The sequence below is a fragment of the Monodelphis domestica genome, chromosome 1 (assembly GCF_027887165.1).
Source record: "Monodelphis domestica isolate mMonDom1 chromosome 1, mMonDom1.pri, whole genome shotgun sequence".
Taxonomy (NCBI): Eukaryota; Metazoa; Chordata; class Mammalia; order Didelphimorphia; family Didelphidae; genus Monodelphis; species Monodelphis domestica.
Genome location: NC_077227.1, coordinates 117,900,190 through 117,923,620, shown reverse-complemented (window position 1 = coordinate 117,923,620; position 23,431 = coordinate 117,900,190). Strand labels below are relative to the sequence as shown.

The window sequence follows — 23,431 nt, the reverse complement described above, 5'->3', positions numbered from 1 at the left end:
TTGACTATAGGGGTTGAGGGGATATGATTGAGGAGAGACTCTAAATGAACACCTCAATGTAAATACCAACAACATGGAAATGGATTCGGATCAAGGACACATGTGATACCCAGTGGAATCGCGCATCAGCTGGGGGGGGGGGGTTGGAGGGGGAGAGGAAAAGAAAATGATCTTTTTTTTTCCCCACCAATGAATAAGTTTGAAAATAACCAAATAAAATAATGTTTAAAAGTCCAAAAAAAAAAAAGCTGACTTGCTTGTCTTATTTCTCTCAGAACGTTTTTTTGGACAGTACTATAACTAGCTATCTTTCCCTATCCCCTCTCCCCAATACAAACTACCTTTTCAACTCTACTTCAATAACGATATAGTCTTCTTTATACAATCTAATGAGTTAGCCTGACAAGATTGCCAGCTGTTCACCAACCTCAATATTGTCTCCTGTTTCTTTGCATTTGTGTAGGCCATTACAAGGAATATATTCTTTTCATTTCTGCATGTCTAAATACTTCAAGCTCCACTCAATGGCCACTTCCCTTTTCCATCAAGATTCTCCTAATCCCTCAACTGCTTGTGTTCTTTCCCCCCTCAAATATTCATTGAGTCCTTTGGATCTTTGCTTTTTCCACTATTGCCTTCTATTCTTGAATAATTTTAGATTAAGATAAAACATGGTTAAACATTTTAAAGTTTGGGCACTTAGAAGGAAAAATTAAAGTACCCGGAAATTCAGTAATATGAAATTGCACAGCATGAAGATGAGGCAGTTGAATACTTAATTATCTATATTAGTTTATTAGACTTTTGATATTCTTTCTGGAGAAAGAACTGTTGGAGTCGGAATGCAGATCAAAGCATGAGAATTTTCACTTGTTAATAATTATTCTCTTACAAAAATGAATAATATGTAAATATATTTTGAATAATAATTAATTTATAACCCAGATTGAATTGCTTATTAATTTGGGGAGGGGGAGGAAAGGAGACAATTTGGAGATAACTTGTGTGGAAATTTATTACATGTAATTGGTAAAATAACCTTTATAACCAAATTAATAAAACACTTTGTTAACTTGTGTCCAGTGTGAAGTTTGAATTTGGTTTAAAATTGCTGGTTTTTAAAATTCTACTGGTCTGGTGATAATTTTTCCATTTTTGGAATTGCTTTCCAGATTTCTTTATTCAGATGAAGTTCAAATTGGTCCAGAAACAGTCATGACAACTCTTTATACTGCTAAAAAATATGCAGTTCCAGCTTTAGAAGCACATTGTGTAGATTTTCTCACCAAACATCTTAGGGCAGATAATGCCTTTATGCTTCTCACTCAGGTAAGTAATCTTTATTTAATAAAGTTTGTGTTAAAATACCAATTCAATATTTTGAGAATCTATAATGTGATGGTATGCTATTCAGAGGAATGCTGTGTTTAAAAAATTACCTTGGGTGACAGTATATCAGATCCATATACACCACTCAAATTGTTTCAACTTGAATAAGATGTGCCCATGTTCTGCTGATATGATCTCCAAGTACCCACAGATGTTGAGGCATCAGAGTGGGACTTGTTGAGTCTTGTTGAGGGACTTGTTGAGATTATATAGCTACTAGCATCACCAGGCCTAGGACACCAGTCTCCTAACGTCCTAGTTCAGGGTTTCTCTATTATATTGCAATTTAATAATACTTTGAAAAAAAGATGATTTTTCTGACTTATTGTGATGTCCAAAGAATTTATCATTTAATAGTCTGCCAGTGATTACTCTCTCCATATTTATTGAGGCTGGTCCTTGGGAAAAAAAAAAAGACATGGTGTATTACTGAGAAGTCTATTGCTCAAAACCTTTCCATTGATATTGAATATTGAAAATGAGACCATTCAATTTGGCAATTACCAAATCATTGATAATTTTGGAGAGAGTAGTTGTAGTTGAGTCATGATATAAAAATGATATTTCTTGATGTTAAAGTGGGTGAGAGGTTAAGTAGAGGTGAGTGCATGTAGGAGTTTGGGTAGGTAAAAGAGAGATGAGATAAAGAATGATAACTTAAGGAGATGAAAGAAACAAGTCAGTTTTTTTTTAAATGATAAAAGCCATGAGCATTGGCAAAGGTTGTAGATAATAAGAAATTTAATATTAGAGAGGTATAATTATAGGGGCCAATTTACCTGATAAGTGGAGATATATGATCAAATTACAATAGTGGGGCTTGACCTTGATGAAGAAAAGGACTACCTCTTTGTCAAGAGTATAGGAGGAGAGGGGCAGCTAGGTGGCTCAGTGGATATAGAGCCAGACCCAGAGACGGGAGGTGGAGGTCCTTGATTCAAATGTGGCCCCAGATACTTCCTAGCTGGGTGACCCTGGGCAAATCACTTAACCCCCACTGCATAGTCCTTACTGATCTTCTGCCTTAGAACCCAATACCCAGTATTGATTTTAAGATGGAAGATAGGAGTTTTAAAAAGAGAGAAAGGAAAGTATAGAAGGAGGAGAGAATGGGTGTTTTGAGACAGAGTAGTCAAAAAGAGGGTACTTAAAGTATAAATAGGCCTCTATTTTCTCATTTAAGGGAGTAGTGAAATCTTTGGAGAGAAGGAATGGGGAGAGATTAATGTAGGAGGCCTTTGATGTATTCTAACTTATTTTTTCATTAACTCATTCAGTCTTATGGTGGTTAGTATTTGATATTTTTCTCCCATATTTTTGTGGCATTTATGCTAAATTAATATTCCTAATAATATAAAATTTCATGATAGAAAACCTGGGTTTTGTAATTTTGGAAGATCTTTATTAATTTGAGCCCTTGTATAAGTAAGTTTAAAATCTGTTGTTTATAAAGCACAGCTTTGTTATAGAATCATAGGTTTTTAGAACTAGAAGGGACTTTAGAGATCTTCAAATTTAGCCACTTCATTTTTTACAGTTAAGAAAACACCCTGGCTAGGTAAAATGACTTGCCCAAAGGTAACAATTTAGCCATGAAACCAGGACAAGAACCTGAAATTCCTGACTACTGATTCAGTAGTCTTTTCACCATACCAGTATTGTCAATATGAAATATTTGAAGAATATTAAGTATACTTGGATAAAGAAAGTGGGAAAGAAACCTTTCGGGAGGAGTTGGGTAGTATGCTTATATTACTTCTGTATATATCACTTTTGCTTGGATGTAACTATGTAGGTAACTCGTTAGAGTTTGTATTTTATATCTACAAACCATGTTTCTCAAAATTCGATTCAGTGACTATTGGTAGTTTATTAATAAGGTTTCTTGTATTTGCTGTTTGTACTATAACAATTTCTATAGTTTTGTTTGTGGCATGAGTTAATTTAATGTATGTAGGGTTACATGCCTTTCCTAAAGCTTTCCTTTCCTAACTCTTATTTCTTGTATGTAGATGGCCTTTGGTTCTTGAAGGCTAGGTTTTGAGTATGGGCCAACTGATAGATTGTGTCTGTCATTTGAAGACTAGCCTGGCTAAATGCAGATAGGCCTATTATCAGAAGATTCTTTCCCTCTATTCCTCACCTTATCATACCTTTCCAGTAAATTTTTGGATATGGCAACACATAAGAAATTAGGGGTTATGATCCATATTAGTGGAAGGGAGTATTGGCACACATAAGATCAATAACCATTCATAGTGACCAAGTAAGCATTACATGAGCCAATTATCTTTTGCTACTTATTTTTTAGAAATCGCTGAATTGTTGTCTCTTCAGAAGTAATGCCACCATTAATTAATTCCTGTGAAGACTTTTTATAATGGCAAGTGGGATCTCTTTGTGGCTTCCCACTGCCAGCATTTTTTTTTTTGTAGAAACATGATTGGTGGTCAATATGACTGCATTTTTGCAAAGTTGACAAGTTGTGAAAATTGTCTTCAGTAATCCTACTTTTTCCTTGCTTTTTTTACCTCCAAAATCTTATCTTATTTTTATTGGTATATTTTGTCCTTATATTACATTCATTAATGAATACATACCTTCCTCTTATCTTACTCAGCAAGCTGTTTCTTGTAACAAATTCTAAAAGGAAAAGAAGAAACAGTCCAGTAAAACTAACCAATACAGAGATAGTGTCTGAGAGTATATATACAGTATTCCACATCCATAGTCTCCTGCCTCTGCAATGAAAGGGGGCCTTCCTATCCTATTTTGAATCTTTTTGTTTCCTGGAATAGCTATTCCCTATAGACCTTCCTCTATACCTCCTTTTGCTCTTATTAAAATAGGAAAGTATCTGTCAATCACTTGTACTTCTTAGTTGATTCATCCATCTGCACTTTTAAGCAAATAACTTTTAATTAGTCTGTTAACCTCAAACATCTATTTATGTTTTAGGCTTTTTGTGTCTAATTGTGCACAATTAGACACAAAAAGCCTAAAACGTAAATAGGAGGGGTCTTGAAATTATAGGTTTTGTTTAGATGGTGCTATAGGTAAATTTAATCCTTTCGGGTTAATTTATGGGGAAGGTATTTCTTTGGTTTCTCTTCCCCAAATACATCTTTTTCTCTATGAAAGCTTTGTTTTGTGAACTGGCTACTAAAGATAGGGAATTATATATTTCATTGTTATCAGCCTTATCTAATCCCCAGTCTACCTGACAAATTCTTTCCTTTTAAATCATTTCTCTTTTTTCTTGACTGGACATAAAGATCAAGGAGTTTTTTCTGTATTTACCTATAGATAAAGTTCAGGTTGTATATTTCTTTCTGCTCTAAGTCTTTCACCTTTTGCCTTTTTACCCTATCTTCCATATGAAAGAGAGAAGAGAAGGAAGCCAAAATAAAACCTTGAGTAACATTACAACATTTTTGGGTGCAGAAGGAAGAGAAGAGCCATCTATGAAAATAGAAAATGAGCTGTCAGTTAGTAGAACCATGAGAATTGAGCATCCCCAGGCAAGGACAGTTTCAAGAAGGGAAAGAGTTGGTTACTTGGAATTCACATGCTACGTAGAGTCCAAGTGTATGATGATTGAGAAAAAGGCCATTGAATTTGGTGACTTCTGATTGAACTTTTTAGTTGACTCTAAAGAGAAGTCATATTGCAAGAGTTTGAGAGAAGTAAGTAGGTGGAGAAAATAAGCAGTGTGTTTATAGACAGATCTTGCAGAGAAATTTTGGTTAAGTGATGAGACATCTGTCAAAATCCAGGGAAGGTATTTTGTTTTGTTTTATTGAGGGTGATTTGAACCTGAGGATATATTTGGAGGAGAGGGGAAGGAGTCAGAGGGATTGGTAATGAGGCTACTAGTGAAGTGTTAAATCTTGAAAAGGAGAAATAGCACCTTCCTCAGAGATAGGAAGAGGAGGATATTGTAGATATGGATCAATTTTAAATCAGAGTGGAGGTAAAAAATTTTATCTTGATTATTTCTTGATTTTGCAAATGAGGTGCAGAAAGTAGAGGTGATGACATGAGAATGGAAAAACTTTTAAAATGTTGAATTTGAATAGAATGATTGTAGATTTGTAAGTAAAGGTCCAGCTGTGGTTGGTTAGCATAAACTTATGATGGTGCTTGTTAGCCTGCTTGAAAGTAACTTTAATTTTATAACTTTAGTTTTATGACTATTTTGTAATATAGGCTTTCTTGATTTATACTGAAGTTACTTTGATTTATTCCTAATCCATTAAAGTTTTGCTTTGTAGATTCTTGCAATACTGTGTACCACTTTCATTTATTTAATAACTAAAGTTAGAAAATAAATTCATTATTTATTAGTTGCCTTTTTTGGCATAGCATGCATAATGATATTGTAAAGATTGAAAGGTTTCAATAAAATGTTAACCCTACCGCTTATAGTTTGTTCTGGGAAGGGGAAATTATTATTTATACTCGGGTTTAAATTTACTATTCTTTTTTGCATTTCTTTTTTTGAATGTGATCAGAATATACACATAATCCTTTACATGTAATCCCTAATATAAAAGTGAGAAGAAAGAATAAAAACAAGGAGGAAGCAAATCTTAAAAAAATTTTTTTTTAATGGTAAGCATGAAGTATTAGTGATTTATTTCAAAATTAGTGCCAAAAGAATGTTTAAAGGAGAAATTCGGTTCAACAAGCATTTATTAAGCCCCGACTGAAGGAAAGGCATTGTATGAAGTGCTGTATATACTTAAAATACTATAAAGAACATATTTTTAAAATATATGTAATTAAGATACACACACAACTGTAATGAAGCAAGTAGCTGCTTTTGACATATTTGATATGACATTCATTTGCAGTGTCAAATCAGAATATCTTTGGCCTGTGAGTAAAACAAGTATTTTTTTATATGTTTAGGCTCGATTATTCGATGAACCTCAGCTTGCTAGTCTTTGTCTAGACACTATAGACAAAAGTACAATGGATGCAATCAGTGCAGAAGGTTTTACTGATATTGACATAGGTAAGTTATTTATTTTGACCTGAATTTCATTGTTTCTAAGTATGCTTCATTTGGGGGCATTATAGGGGATGATATGTGTCAGATAATTTTATCAGAAAGTTCACTTAATTCTGTTCCTCTTGGTGCCAAAATGTATTTATTTTATGGAAATTGCTTAAAATGTTATTTATCTCACTATCTTAATATATCTAGTCAAATCAATAAATATTAAGCATTTACCATGTGTTGTCTTTGTGCTAGGAGCTCTGAGGGATATAGAGAATAAGGCAATAAAAGCTCTTCTTAAAGAAACTTATACTTTAGTTTAAGATAATAGAAGAGGTACCACAAGAGTTTCTATACTTGACTGCTTGTCAAGTATGCAGAACAAAAAGTAATTGTTCTTTAGTTGTTCAGAAGGTCATATTGAGCTCGAGATAATATTTTATTCATTTAATTCAGGCTTGGGATGGTAAGGTTTGAACCAAACTTGAAAGCCATCCTCCAACACTTGGGTGGGTAGAGGATGATATTAATTTTATAATGTCATGAGCAAAAAGCACCAAGGTAAGTTAGATTGACTTGACCAGAAAGAGAAGGGTTCAAAAAGGTGAAAAGAGAGATTAAGTGGAGGCTATTGGCCAAATAACGTTTTTGTATTCAGCGTCTAAGTATGTGCCTTCAGTTTTAGTAAGGGGGAGTATATGGCTAGAGAAAGAGCATGGCTCGGAAATCTTACTCTGTTCAACAGGGTTACACAGAGAATACTGTGCGTAATTTCTTGATATATAATAAATTACCCTATGAATATTTTTTTATTTAACTTAGGATCTATTCTTGTATTGTATATTCTTAATATACTGCAGTTATGTTTTACTTTTTAAGTTTTTTGGTCTTAATTGTTGGGTATTTAACTTTTGCTTCTTGATGTTGTCAGTTATATATCTAGTAATTCCCTACTTCCCATTTAGTTTGCTACTTCTAGTTTATTTTTTATTTATTTTAGACTAGGAAAATTACTTATTAAGCTAAGAAGTTCAAGTTAAATAAATAAGGCTCTAAGCTTTATTTAAATGTATGGGCTTTGTGACAACTGTTTTGGGAATTTTGCTTTGAGGACCATGAACTATTTCAAAGTTTTTAAGTTGTCAAAAGTCTGCTATCTGAATAAATAGTATATTACTTATCCATTTAATAATGTTTGTTCTTACTTTTATTTTAAAATTCAATCCACTTTTGGTCTAGAAAGGAAACAAATATAGCAATAACAATGCACATGTAATTTTTAAAGTTTTTGATGGTTAAGGCTTGTTTTATAATCAGTGTATACGAAGACAGGATTTGTAAATCTCGGGCATAGTACTTTTCTGTATTATGGCAATTTCTAAATCAAATACATACATCTGCTTCACAAAATAAAACGTACAGTTTAGTGTTCAAGTTCCCCGTGTTATTTGCTTGCATTAGTATTCAAATGTGTATGGTGGAACAGAATTAAGGCCTCTTAATGATATACGTGTGTGGCTGGGTGAATGATAGTTAAGTAAACAATTTTCTTTTGCTTTCTATTATTGGGGTCACTTAACCTCTGATTAATTTTTTGATTGATTTAAGCCTAAGTAGTAAATGTAGCGTGTATGTCCTGATTTTAATTTAGTTTTGATATATGTATATTGCTAGTAGTTCCTTGTTTGTATTGTAACTTTGAATAATAGGCTATTCTATATAAACTTTCTCTATAACTGAGAGGCAGTGTTATGAGTTGAAAGGTTGCTAGATTTTGAGATGAATATTACGGGTTCAAATCCCAATCTTGCTACTTACTATTACTGTAACCTTAGGCAAGGCATTTAACTTGGCTTAGTTTCAATTTACTAATTTATAAAATGAGGACTTTGAAATTATTGCTCCTTTATATCTTTAAGTACTATAACATTTTTCCATCCATTTTTTATGAAAATAGTTCTAAAATATATCCCACACTAGAAGCAAGGTTTAGAAACCAGAAAACCAAGCTCATCACAATTGTATCCAAAATAGAGACTTTTAAGATCCTGGTGGGTTTTGTCATAGTGATTTTACATGCACTTTTAGACCATATGTTTTGCATAATCATAAAATAAGAATATCATAGATTTAGAGTGGAAAGGACCTTAAAAGTTGAGTTCAACTTTCTCCATTTAAAGATGTAGAAACTGAAACCAGAGAAATTAGGATTTGCCTAATATCACACAGCAGGTAGGAAATAGCAGGTATGTTTTTTCTACTTATTTCCTAGTTCTCAGCTACATTCTTAATATGTTGCTAGTTAAACTACTTTTGGATTAAAGGAGATGCTGCAGTACATAAATTTGAATATGCAGGATTCCAATAAGCCATAGTGTAGTCTCAAGATTATGAAGCTGCTTAAGCTACTGAAATGTAAAACTTCACTTAAGACTTCTGGGACACCCAAGTGATTTTACATGGGTTTTGTTTTGTAATGATATTTTATTCTTGATGCATTTTAAATTTAATGTGCTTTTTATTGATTAGAATTGATGTCTTTTTAAAAAAAGTTGTCTCAGATATTTAAAATCTTGTCTAAATTGGGTTTTGTGTCTTACCTTTAGACACATTATGTGCTGTTCTGGAAAGAGACACTCTTAGTATTCGAGAAAGTCGACTCTTTGGAGCAGTTGTTCGCTGGGCAGAAGCTGAATGTCAGAGGCAGCAGCTGCCAGTGACTTTTGCAAACAAACAGAAGGTGCTAGGAAAAGCACTCTCATTAATCCGTTTCCCACTGATGACTATTGAGGAATTTGCTGCAGGTAAGACACTATTTTGGCAGAAACTCTCCACATAATTTTGGTGGATGGAACAAGGAAAGTAGCCCTTTGGGTAGGGATTCAGGGGGGCCATGACAGCATGAAATGTGGCAGAACACAGTAGTCCAAGCAAAGATAATCAAGAGTCATGGTATGGATGACCCCAATTAGAACACATGTATGTGGAGAAAAAAATTTGAACTAGAAATTGAGGTTTGAGCAGTCCTTGTCCTGATAATAAATCAATAGTTAGATGAACTTGAGCAAGCTTCTTTTTTTTTTTTCTGAACTGCAAGTCAATAACAAACCTCTGTTACATTACTATCACCGTTAATCACAAGTGGTACTTGGTTTGCTTCTGTTATATAAAATATTTTATATCATTTTTGATATAATCATTTGTATAGTTATTCATTGGAAGGTCTGTTAGAACTAGAATGATGTTTTATTCTTTGTCTCCAAACCGAGCTTAGTGTGATGATGTAATAGGTTCCTGATATAGAATAGGAACTCATTTTACATGACAAATATTCCAAGACCCTTTGCATAAGTTGGAAAATCACACATAATAGCAAACCAGCTCATTTAATGAGTGTTCTATGTTCTATGAACATGCCTAGGCACTTTATGACTTTTCTTGGGTTTATAAGTTATAAAATTACTCTTGCACTTTGAGACCATTATTCATAACTAAATAACATTCACAAAACAGAGAAATACTGTTTTGATGGAGACACAACTTTTTGCAAAGGAGAACTCCAAACAAAGACTGATGCAGGAGCTAATATCTGGTGCAAAATAGTGTAATGACTCATATTAACTCTTATCAGAGTGAGAATGAACATGTTTAGACAAATTACTATGAGACTTTATGCCACTTGGGAAAATGGCATGGGTTTAGAATGTAATTTAAAAAATGTTTACATATTTTTCTGCTTTTATTTTTGCCACTCATGTATACTTGAATTCCTGTGTGTTGAGATCAAATAAAATGAGGTCCTACTGTACTTGTTGGAACTGAAGCCCAGAGGTTTAAATACCCGAACAAAATCACTAAGAGTCAAAGTATCCTGTGGTTTTCTAAGGCCAAAGCTCCTAACAATACAGAGGAATTTCTGTGTACAAACTTAAGGATGCTTTTCAATCCATAGAAGTTTCAGAGTGAATAATTTTGGCTACATATCAACATTGCATGGCACCTAAATAGATATTCCTAGCAGTTTAAGTAGTTATATGTGCCCATATGATGCTTATTCTTTGAATGGATATTTTAAATGCTTTGTTCTTTATGTCAACATATAAGAAATAATTAACAATAAAATCATATTTAATTTAATAATATCAGAGAGGGAGTGATAATATATGTATAACCCAGTGAAATTGCTTGTCAATTCGGGGAGGGGGGAAAGAAAAGGGGAGGGAGACAACAAGAATTAGGTAACCATGAGGGAAAAAAAGTAATAAAAGGCAGCTATATGGATATAGTGCTGGTCCTGGACTCAGGAAGACCTGAGTTCAAATTCAGGCTCTGACCAAGTGTGCCTTAATCCACTGTAGATGGAAATAGCATACCACTCTGGTATCTTTGCCAAAAAACTCTGTAGAAAGTATGATGTGACAAGGAAATCACTTTAAAAGACTGATATATATTAATTTAAGGTTGCCAAGGAATTCAGCTATGTAATTCCTAAATGAAAACTCAAGTCAGCAGTCAACCTTTTATGGAGTTTTTAATTACAAACAGGAGGAAGAAAGGTATGAGAGAGAGAGGGGGGGGGGAGGGAGAGGGAGAGGGAGAGAGATGGGAGAGGGAGAGGGAGAGGGAGAGAGATGGGAGAGGGAGAGGGGGAGGGAGAGAGATGGGAGAGGGAGAGGGGGAGGGAGAGAGATGGGAGAGAGATGGGAGAGGGGGAGGGAGAGAGATGGGAGAGGGAGAGAGATGGGAGAGGGAGAGGGAGAGGGAGAGAGATGGGAGAGGGAGAGGGAGAGAGATGGGAGAGGGAGAGGGAGAGAGATGGGAGAGGGAGAGGGAGAGAGATGGGAGTGGGAGAGGGAGAGAGATGGGAGTGGGAGAGGGAGAGAGATGGGAGAGGGAGAGGGAGAGAGATGGGAGAGGGAGAGGGAGAGAGATGGGAGAGGGAGAGGGAGAGAGATGGGAGAGGGAGAGGGAGAGAGATGGGAGAGGGAGAGGGAGAGAGATGGGAGAGGGAGAGGGAGAGAGATGGGAGAGGGAGAGGGAGAGAGATGGGAGAGGGAGAGGGAGAGAGATGGGAGAGGGAGAGGGAGAGGGAGAGGGAGAGAGAGAGGGAGGGAGATGGGGGAGGGAGAGGGAGAGAGGGAGGGAGATGGGGGAGGGAGAGAGAGAGAGATGGGGGAGGGAGAGAGAGAGATGGGGGAGGGAGAGAGAGAGAGATGGGGGAGGGAGAGAGAGAGAGATGGGGGAGGGAGAGAGAGAGAGATGGGGGAGGGAGAGAGAGAGAGAGATGGGGGAGGGAGAGAGAGAGAGAGAGATGGGGGAGGGAGAGAGAGAGATGGGGGAGGGAGAGAGAGAGAGAGATGGGGGAGGGAGAGAGAGAGAGAGATGGGGGAGGGAGAGAGAGAGAGAGAGAGATGGGGGAGGGAGAGAGAGAAAGGGGAGAGAAGGGAATAGGGCTTAAATACCCCCTCTGTTTAGGCTGGGCCAAAAGGCCCTAGCCCTTAGATAGCTGAGGCAAAAAAAAGAGATCAGTCCCTATCACTCACTTGACCAAAATGGAGAAACAGTCTCAGGGGCCTCCACCTCCAGCTTCCTTCAGAGCAAAACCTCTCAGAGCACAACCTCTCAGAGCAAAACCTCTCCAAACATCCCCTCAGTCCTCAGACCCCTCATCTTTAAGGACACCATCTCAGTTCCCTCCCCTCAGTTCTCATATCTACCAATCACTGTCCATGTCTTCCCTGTGCCAATGGTGGCTCTAGCTTAACCCAGGACCGCCCAGAGGTCTGCCCCTTTGCACATGTCTGTTGAAGGTCATATTCTCAAATAATTAAATTTTGATCTATGCTGCAGCCCTTCCTAAATCCTGTTAGGACTGAGTAGGGTGAAGATTGTAATTTCCAAGACCTGGTTCTGTCATTCCAAGTATCTCTATTGTATCAATTCTAAAATCAATCATGACTCAAAGAACTTACTGTTCTATGCTTAAGCATAGGTCAAAGCCCTTTCCATTGTTCAGCAAAAGATTTCTGTCCTAAAGTAGTCTTAGGTAGGGAGGAGAAAGACCCTCCCATGCCAAGGAGTTTCACATTCCAATAGACTATCAGTAGGAAATTTTTCAAGTATGAAATTTCCCAATGGTGAAATTTCCAACATTTATAAGTCTAAGAAATTTTAAGGTTTACAATGACATGAGGTCATGAATCAGAGACATGACTAAACAATAACAAAATCATTGTTTTTTTTAATTGATTTTTCTTAACAATTCAAATCAAATAAAAATAACATCTCTGACTTAACTGGCCTCACTTAAGAACACTAAAACCACTTTCAAAAGTTATTAGTGTTTTTAGTAATGTACATCACCATCACTTCTCCTTATACTCTATCACAGATCTCTTCTTTATAACAAGGAAAAAATAGTTGAGCAACACCAAAAGACCTACACCAGATAATTCTTATTTTTGATAAGTGCATCAGAGAAGTACAGAATGTTATGTAAGATTTTAGGATTGAGAAGGGGGGAGGGGGCAGCTAGGTGACTTAGTGAATTGAGAGCCAGGCCTAGAGACAGGAGATCCTGGGTTCAAATCTGGCCTCAGACACTCCTTTGTTGTGTGGCCTGTTCAGGTCACTTAACTCCCATTGTCTAGTCCTTTCCTCTCTTTTGTAGAATCAATACATGCTATTGATTCTAAGATGGAAGGTAAGGGTTAAAAAAAATAGATTTTAGGGTTGTTGGGAGATCATTATGGACTAAGGAAAATCAGAAAAGCTTTCTGGAAGAGATTAGAATTTAATTTTAAAAGATATGCAGATTTAGCAAGTGAAGAATAGCTAGATTATAGATTTGAGAGGTGGTGAGGTTGAATTGAATTTGTATTCAGGAGACTTGAGATACAATTTCAGTTTTACTACTTGCTAGTCATATGATTTTGGCCTTGCCACCCAACCTTTTTTTTTAATAGAAAAATTTTATTTAATTAATTTAGAGTATTTTCCCATGGTTACATGATTCATGGCCTCCCCCCACCCCCATAGCCGATGCACACTTCCACTGGGTTGTCACCCAACCTTTGTGTGCCTTAGATCCCTCTTTTATAAAAAACATCACTTGAACTAATAATAAGTCCTAGCTCCATCCTATGATGTTCTATTATTTCTCCATATTTGACCATTATGAAAGAGTAATTGAAAAATGATGACAGGATTAGAGAAAATGAGAAAGCTGTTTCAGTTTTAGTTCCACCTATCTCATTTTTCCTATTAGAGCATCTGCTTTGTCAGCTGTGGGTATCATGTCTTGTTTATTATTGATAGAGCTTTCACCAATTTCTTTTTAACACATTTCATCACCTTCTGATATCTTGAAAAAGGAATAGGGCTGCCTGCTTATTGGCTACTTCTTTTAGCACATTTTAAATATCTCATGGCATTAAAATGAATTTGCTTCATCATTTTTTCCCTTTGTATCCTCCTGGGTTTGTCTTCCAACTTTTGGTGCTATTCTTTGGATTGCCTCTTTAAAAGGAACATAGTTTTATATAGGTGTAATATGCGTTTTGTTGTTCTTATTACTTGAAATTTAAGCTCTTATGCCTTTTATTAATCAATAACCTGTTTATATATTGTACTTGAAAGGAGCTAAAATTGATTACTATTATTTTGGAATATTTTCTTCTTGTTCTTGGTTTGGGTTTTGCAAATCAGTTTTGACTTCATAAAGTTCAGTGCTTCATAGTACACTTTTAAAATAATTTTTTATTGACATTTATATATATTTTTCTTTCCACAGGTCCAGCTCAATCTGGAATTTTATCAGACCGAGAAGTGGTAAATCTCTTCCTTCATTTCACGGTCAATCCTAAACCCCGAGTTGAATACATTGATCGACCAAGGTGCTGCCTCAGGGGAAAAGAATGCAGCATCAATAGATTCCAGCAAGTAGAGAGTCGTTGGGGTTACAGTGGAACAAGTGACCGAATCAGGTATCTATTAAATGTATTGTTGTAGAGGGTGAAAAGATAACTTTCATGTTGAGTTGAAGATAGTTTAAGGAATATATATATATATTAATAATTTTTATACTCTTTTTTTTCAAAAATCATTATAGACTTAGCCTGGACTAATTAAAACAGCACTGTGGTGATTATAATACAGATTACTTTTAATTACTCTGTCTTCACTTAGGCCTTGTGAAAAATAAGGTAGGAAATCTTGGATAAAGGGAGAAGTACCACATGATTGGAGAATGTGATATTTCCTTTTTTTTTTTTCAAAAAAGGAAGAGAATGAAGTATGTAAATCATAAACCCATGAGTTTGACTTATTTCTGGGCAAAATTATAGAACATTATTAAAGGAATGATTAATGATTTGTTATCATTAATGATCACAAAGAATCAACATATTTTTAATAAGAACAGTTTATGCCTTACTATTTTTTTTAAATAAAGGATAACTAAACTGGTAGATCAGGTGAAACCTTTAGATAGAGTTTGCCTAGATTATAGCAAAGCATTTGCCGAAATCCTTCCTGCTATTCTTTTGGAAAAGATAGTTGTAGTTTAGATTATAAGTACAGTTAAGTAAATTTGGATCGGATTGAATAGACAACCCCAAATAATAGTCATTATTAGCTTGATTGTCACCTTGGAAAAAAAAAAGGCTAGTAGAATGCCACAGACATTTATGTGTGACCCTATGCTGTTTAGCATTTTCATCAGTGACTTGAGTAAAAGTAATAGATTGCGTGCTTATCAAGTTTTCAAATGGTACTATCTGGTAGAGGAGATAGCTTTAAGATGGTAAATGACAAAGTTAGAATCCATAAGGATCTTGTCAAAGCTAGAATAATATTGGGTCAAATGTAATAAGTAGTTTAAATAGAGACAAAGGTAAAGTCTTAAACCTGGGGTTGAAAAAATCAGTGTCATAGGTACAAAATACCTGGAAAAAAGAATCCTGGGCATTTTAATATGCTCAGTATGGCAAGTTACTAAAGGTAAAACAAAATCTTAATTTCCCTTAAGTGAGGAAAGTTTCTAGGGAAATAAAAAAGTAATGATTCTGCTGTACTCTTCCCTGGTAGACTATAACTGGAGTATGTTATGTTTCGTTACGTGTACCACAGAAGGCCACTGTTAAGTTGGAGAATGTCTTGAAGAGTATATCCAAGATAGTAAAGGGCCTTAAATCCATGCCATATGATGATATTCAACTAAAAAAAAAATGGGTACATTTAACTGGTGAAGAGAAAACTTAGACAGGTGGTGGTCAGGATAATTGTATCTTTGAAGTATTTGAAAGTCAGAAATGCAAAAGATAGAATTTATAAGTGATAAAAAATATTTCCTCCTCTGAGAAGTCAAACACACAGGTATAGAATATTAATTATATATTCAGATGTAGCTAGTTTTTGAAAAGGGTTTGCCCAGTTCTTTAAAAACTTGTCATAAGGGAAGTATGATGAACAAAAGAGAGAGGTGTTGTTGTAATGACTGGTATAAAATAGAAAAAAGGTAACAGTTTTAAAAGATAATAAAAATACTAATGGGGAAAAAATAACTTCTCAACAGTTAGCAATATCCAGTAGTGGAATGGAATACCTCTTAGAAGTACATAGTTTTGGGGGCAGCTGGGTAGCTCAGTGGATTGAGAACCAGGCCTAGAGATGGGAGGTCCTAGGTTCAAATCTGGCCTCAGACCCTTCCCAGCTGTGTGACCCTGGGCAAGTCACTTGACCCCCATTGCCTAGCCCTTACCTTCTGCCTTGGAGCCAATACACAGTATTGACTTCAAGATGGAAGGTAAGGGTTTAAAAAAAAAAAGTACATAGTTTTTTCTTATTATATAAGGTATATATGCAAAGATTGAGTGGCTGATTTTTGAGTATGTTTTAGAAAATGAATTTTTTCATAGACTGGCTATGCTAAATAGTCATTCTACTAGGTATCTTCCAAATTTGAAATTCTGTGAGGTAACTTGGTGACTAAAGGAAAGCAATAATCTTATGTTCATGTAGCACATTAGAATTTCAAAGTACTTTCACATCTACTGTCTTGTTTTATCTTCACAACACCCCTATGAGATAAGTTCACAAGAAAAGAAAGTTTGCCAGATTGTTTTGACAACTTCGGTAATACAAACCCTATATAAATGAAAAGCATGTCACATGTATTCTAGATTTTAATTGGTATATGTTACTATTATAAAACAGAATTTTACCAAGAGTGATCTTAGACATGCATAGACATTGCATGGAAAATACCTCAAAAGAATTTCTTAGGGTATGATTGAAACTCTTAATTGGATATGTAGTAGTATTCTGTAGACTTACATCTTCATTCCATTGTGTATATGCTTAGATAAATCTGAAAGTAGAAAATCTAAAAATATTAAAATACTTGCCACAAAATATTCAATGTCAGACATTGAAATTTGTAATCCCATTTTGAAATTTCCTTATTTTTCTTTATTTTGTTTCTATACACGACTGCCCTGTGTTTCCATTCCATTTATGAAGACCTTTTATGAATATATCATCTGCCCTGCACAATACTATGATTAGACCAGAGATATTCAGCAATTAAAAGCCCTTTTTGGTCCAAATAGTTGGATGGTAAAGTGAATTTATCTGGTAACTTTGTTATTGGGCTGAGAAAGTGTAGTGATTTCCAAATCATGACTCCTTAAAACCTTAAAATTCTGTGTTATAATAATATACCAAATTATAATATTTCTTTCTCTGCAGAAGTAGGGGACAACAGTTATGGAACACTGAATATACTGTCAAATTAGGGCAATGTGTGAACTGCTTTTTCCTCCCTTTTTTATACTGTATTACAAGGGATGGCTTGCTGCTGAGAGGAAAGAAACAATCTAGTAATTATAATATTTTTAAACCAAGCATCTCTTCTTAGAGAAAGAAATCCCAAAAGTCCATCTTGCCTTTGAAATTATCTTTCTGATCCAGGTCATTTTGGAGTTAGAATGAATATATAGAAAGAGTAGGCTCACAAAAAGACAAATTCCATAATGAGATAAAACTTAGTTACGAATCTGAGGTGAAAGTTAATTAACATTTTGCTTCATCAAACAGAATAGTGGTAACTTAAAATGTCAGAGAATCATTTTCTTAAGACCGTTCAATCTTTGTTCAACCACTCCCTCAAAGTATTCTCCATTCCATATGTTCAGAAGTAAACTCTTAACTATATAATTGTCAGAGATTTCTTCCTTCTCTTAGTCTGATCATTACTCAATTCCAACAAAGTTTGGGGATTGAATGGTCTTTTTCCCTGTCAGGGCATTGATCTAGTTAAGTCTTTCAGAAGAACAGAATTCCCTCCTAAATTTCCTCTAGGAAAGTGGTGTTAGGCCTTTGATAAGGGCGAATAGGATTTAATGCAAGGTATTTTTTTGAAATATTAATAAGTAATGATAAGATTTTCTTTATTCAGGTAAGTCTGAAAAGGACTTGAGACTAGAGAAATATTACATAATATTTTTAGATATCAATTTTCTCCCTCATTCTCTTCCTCTATTACAGACAGGCTAGAATTGTAATAGATACTCACAAGCTTAATACCACTACTGACTGGCTCAGGAACTTTGATCTGCTCTCCTTCCAGGCTGGCCCCCTCCCCTCCCCCCCAAGCTGGTTCTTCCTCCTTAGGCATCCTGGTTGCCAAGACTTAATATGGATGGATACTTATTAGCTTAGCCTCTTGCAGTTTAGGACTCTGTAGTTTAGCTTTAACCTCCGTGGTTGCAGGAACTATAGATATGAGTCAACATGCGGTGTATGCATGTGTGGGGAAGGGGGGGGGGGCGGGTTGTAGTAGTGTGCTTGTGTAATATTAAAACCTATGCAATTATTCTTGGTCATCTTTTACCACTTTTAACTATTTACTACTGATTTTATTTTTTCAGGTTCACAGTTAATAGAAGAATTTCCATAGTGGGATTTGGGTTATATGGTTCTATTCATGGGCCCACAGATTATCAAGTGAATATACAGGTACTCCTTTTTCTGCACAAAGTACTTTAATGAAAACTTGAATATTTTTATAATAGTTTGTAGCAAAGCCCCATTTTTAAGACAATGCTATATTTGGCTAATTTTAAAAAATTATTTATATTACTTCAGACTATCTTAAACATGCAAAGAAGAATGTGGCCATTTAGAATATTATTTTATGAAATGCTAAGAGCAGATGCTTTGAGGAAAATCAATTCTAGTAGTGCTTTTAGAGAGATGGTACATCTGAAAACCTTTGAGAAAATGTCAGTATAGGCAAAATTAGGATAATTTTAATCTGCATATTCAGAGCTGAACTTTTTAGAGACTTATTTTATTCTATAGAAATTAATTTAAAATATATAGAACCTTAGAGTTAAAAAGAAACCATCAAGTCTAACCTTCCCAGGACAAGGAACCCTTTAAGGTTCCTGTAATGGGGAGATAGCTCATTGCCTCACAAAGCTTTCTTTCTTTCTTTTTTTAAATAGCTTATTTTAAAAAAATTCTTTTTTATAGCTGTCTCTCCTAATTCGATCCTCTGTAGCAACAAAGAACAAAATCCTTCAAATATTTTCATTTTTTATATCTATTCCTTTTTCATTCCTCTTTTTGTTGCTGTAGTTAAGTCTTTTGTTATCTCTTGCTTAGACTTTTGGAATAACCTCCCAATTGTTCTTCCCATTCTCCAATCCATTTTGTGTAATTGCCAGGTAATTTTTTTCTAAAGTTCAGTTCAGTCATGATTCCCTGATTAAAAATTAACCAATGACTACTTGTAAAATAGTTTCAGCTTAGCTTCATCACTTTACAATAGAATCCCAACCTGTTTTTCCAACTTTATCTTTGATTAACCATACACTCTAAAAAAACTATATTTGTTTACTATTACTATGTCTGTATCTTTGCTCAGGATATTTTCTGGATCTCAATTTTCATAAAATGAAGGGTTTGGACTGAAAGATCTCTGAGGTCCTTTTTAGTTCCAGAGCTATAATTGTAAGCGCGGAATACCTTCCCTTTCCCAGGCTTTGTTTTTTGAAATGCCACTTATCTTTCTCTGATTTCCTTCAAACCAGATACATTTGTTCAACATTTATTAAAGTACTTAGTGTTTTCAGAGAATTTTAATAGGTATGTGAAGTTTAAATTAAACATTGCTCTTGCCCTCATAGAGTTATGGGAAATAAGACACTTGATTGGATATGAAAGGGAAGGGTAAGTTGAAGATATGGTGGAATAAGTGAATGGTAGTGCCTCAAACAAGAATGTGTTTCCCTCAATACCCTCCCATCTTCTTAACTTTTCCTACTATTGTCTATGGTACTACCATCCTTCCTTCTAGGTCTGACCATCCTGTTGTTGATTTTTAAAAATAGCCTTTGTATTTCTAGTTTACTTAATTCCTGAAGTGCTCATCATCCAATATATAAAACAATAAGGCACCTAGTAGTACCTGATGGCAAAACAAAACAAAACAAAATTTCCCAAGAACCAAAAACTCAAGCAATAAGAATAAGATTTTATTTGGATTACTTCATGCTTCTTGGGAACAGATAAATGTGAAACATCTCTGACAGTTATAGGACAATTGTTTTCCATTTTCAAAAGACTTAAAGTAAGGGAAATTCTTTAAATGGGTAACCATTATACAATATAAAAAAATCCCCTTAAAAGAACACTAAATACTTTTATTTGCCATATGTAATCACTGTCCTTCATATGACCCACTGGTGCCTACTTTCAAAAGACCCTTCAAAATATATAAATACTTTAGTTACTTTTCCATCTTCTGACTTAATAAAATTCTCTTTTTTGTTTTTGAAACATGACAAGAAGAAATTAAAATAGAGAGTTTGCCTAGTTTTAACACTTAGTTATGAAAATAGGTGTAGTTTTCCCATTTATTTACCATAACCATTCATTTGGGGGGGGGACACGACTTTTGCCTCTCTATAGTAGCTTATATCTAATTTTTTTTAATTACAGATAATTGAATATGAAAGAAAACAAACTCTGGGACAAAATGATACTGGATTTAGTTGTGATGGGACAGCTAACACTTTTAGGGTCATGTTCAAAGAACCTATAGAAATCTTACCCAATGTCTGCTACACAGCCTGTGCAACACTCAAAGTAAGACCTTTTCTTAAAATGTTTTATTTTAAAAGTTAATATGGGCTTACTGCTAAATTTTTGTAACTATTATTTTTATTGAAAGCTTTTAAAAAGACATTAACTGGTATTCCTGAATAATGGAGCCTTTGTAGATGGAAAAAAGAGACTTAAGATACAATTATTCCATTTCTTCTGTTGTGACCACGAAAATGTGGATTTCAAGACTGAATTGACAAAAGAGATTCACACTGTTTTGGGGAGAAAACTAGAAATAAATACTATGACCCATCATGAGGGAATCCTTCATTTTAAATTAGTGAGAAGGCAAAAAAAATTGTGGGATATTCATATTTCATATGATCAGGTTCTATCTTCCTATTTTTGAGAATAGGCTTCTTATTAAATCTAGTAATTTCATCAGGAAATCACAATTCTCAGCAAATTTTTTTAATGACTACAAATGCCCTTTGGTTTATGCTCAAGTATTATGCAAATAGTAAAACAATCATAATTAGAATTCCAGGTGAAGTTCATTTTTAGTAACTATTTGCTGACAAACTTTTTTTCTTGATTTAGGGTCCAGATTCCCACTATGGCACTAAAGGATTGAAGAAAGTTGTACATGAAACACCTGCTGCAAGCAAAACAACATTTTCATTCTTTAGTTCTCCTGGCAATAATAATGGTACATCAATAGAAGATGGACAAATACCAGAAATAATATTTTATACATAATTCAGCTAATAAACAGACTAACCTGAAAGACATAACTTAACTAGCTGCTAATTATAGTAGTGTGTTATGAATGTTCATAATTTTAATATACAAGAAACATTTTAGTTTCTTAGGAAAGATAAGAAAATGTGCATATTGGCTTTGCATGATTATCATCAGGCTATAAAAAATTAATGGAAAGTGTTTCATTTTCATATAACTAGGGAGAAGAGTACAGAACTTTAATTGTAAAAATATATATATTTAAGCAGCTACTTGTGCTTTCACTTGTATAATTTCATAAATCAGCTTGTTTGGCTGATAGTCTTTCAGTAGTTTATAAATTCAAAGATCCTTACTTATTAAGGACAGTTGAAGTTTTTTGGGTTTTTTACTGTTTTGTCAGTTGGATGGGTGAGTTGATCCATGTGGGCCTGGTCAGTATTCTTGCTAAACCTTTTATTAATTCAAATAACTGTTTTCAGGAAATATGAAAACTGGATTTGTATCTTTGGTTTTAGAATCTTAGGGAACCACAAACAGATACCTTGTGATTGGCATTTGGAATTGCATTAAAATGTTTCTAAGTGTTGAAAAGCATTTATCTGCTTACCTAAGATTTTACAGATCTGGAATCCATTTAAAGAAATGGTTATTTTGTAGTAGTATAGTATTGTGGTTACATAGTAGAACTTATAAACTATAAGTTGGAATTTTATATAAATAAATCTGCAATAATGTAAAATGTGAAAAAGGAAAGTTATCTAATTCTGGATGCTTCATCACTTAAACTGTGCATGTAATCTCTTTTTGGGGAGGTTGGAATGATGTTCTGTGTTCCAGAGAATGAGATGATTATAATGATTTACTAAATAGAAATCTGTTAAACATTTCATTTATATAGTGCTACACAATAAGAAATAGGGCATAGTCCTGATACCTAGCTACCAAATACCTAGAATAAAACTACCTTGTAGTTTATTGATATCTCAGAGGTCTGCATAACATCCTACTTACTATCTGTCACAATATTACTTCCTTTGTATTATTCATTTATATTTGAGGCTTTATTAAACTATCATGAATACAGCTATTCCAGCATATTTAAAGTAAAAAGAGGCAAAATTATATGACATTCTTTTTTTTTTTAAATCAAATGATTCAGTATAACAAATTTTATGCACCTTTTTACCCTGTTTGGTTACCTTGGCATAATTTAAGAAATACATACTTACGTATTGACAGAAGGTGTTGAAAAAGTAATTTTAAAGTATTTGTTGTGGAAGAAACATTAATTAGAATGTTTGAATAAAAAGTTTTCATCAGAAATAGTACTTTAGTTTATAAAAGCTTTTTAAAGTAGGGTCAAGGAAGTATAATGATAGCCATTATTTCTCAAAATTTCTGGGAAAAGAGGGAGAAGACTTAGATTGTTGTTTCTGATGCCAGTGACTGCAAAGCAGTAGTAAATATCTTGGTGTCACCTATAGTATCCTAAGAAATGAATTCTGGTTAACTCAAGATTGATCAAACAAAAAATTTTTCTGAACTTTTGCCTAAAATATTTCTAACAATTCAATACTACTCTACCTTGGTAAGTACAATGTCCCAAAGGTATTTAATCTGTTTCTTGATTGGGCTCCTTACAAAATCTTGGGATCATTATTATGAACATTAATTATAACTTAAGTTACGTATATTTGTAGAAAGTTGTAAGAAATTGGACTTAATGGGTATTGTCCTAAAGGTCACTCCTTGAAGTTGCTTTTTAAAAGATATTTATACTATCAGTTTTGGAGAATTCTGGCTTTGGAACAGATTTCTGGTTAAAAGTCTTTGCTAATAAAGGTTTCTCTGCTTTTTAGTTTATGGAAATAGTATGATAATAAAAGTACATTATTGCAACTTTGGTGTTATAATTCCTATGAAATATGACTGCCGGTTTTTGTAGTTTTAATTTTATTTCCAGGATCTAATGCTATTGTTTCAGGAGTTGGCAAAAGTGGGGGGACATTTCAATCATTGCTTCACTAGAAGGCCATTGCAACTTTCTCACTGCACAATTCTAGTATTTTACATTTATCTCTGATTTTTCATAAAGTATCATTTAGACTAAATGTTTTCAAGATACGTAACAACAAGTGACATTACTTGATCTTGTAGCAATGATAAAATACAGGTGTGCTC

At 34.3% G+C, this 23,431-nt stretch overlaps 1 protein-coding gene across 1 annotated transcript in view; it reads left to right on the top strand.

Annotated features, from left to right (window-relative positions):
• BTBD1 (BTB domain containing 1) overlaps window positions 1-23,149 on the top strand; it is a 37,405-nt gene extending 14,256 nt beyond the window's left edge. Inside the window, exons 2-8 of the mRNA XM_001362391.5 lie at window positions 1,173-1,329; window positions 6,304-6,409; window positions 9,001-9,198; window positions 14,187-14,379; window positions 18,325-18,412; window positions 20,402-20,548; window positions 21,107-23,149. Of these exons, the coding sequence (XP_001362428.1) occupies window positions 1,173-1,329; window positions 6,304-6,409; window positions 9,001-9,198; window positions 14,187-14,379; window positions 18,325-18,412; window positions 20,402-20,548; window positions 21,107-21,265 (1,048 nt within the window). The 3' untranslated portion in view covers window positions 21,266-23,149. The remainder of the gene's footprint in view (window positions 1-1,172; window positions 1,330-6,303; window positions 6,410-9,000; window positions 9,199-14,186; window positions 14,380-18,324; window positions 18,413-20,401; window positions 20,549-21,106) is intronic.
• Window positions 23,150-23,431: the final 282 nt, after the last annotated feature.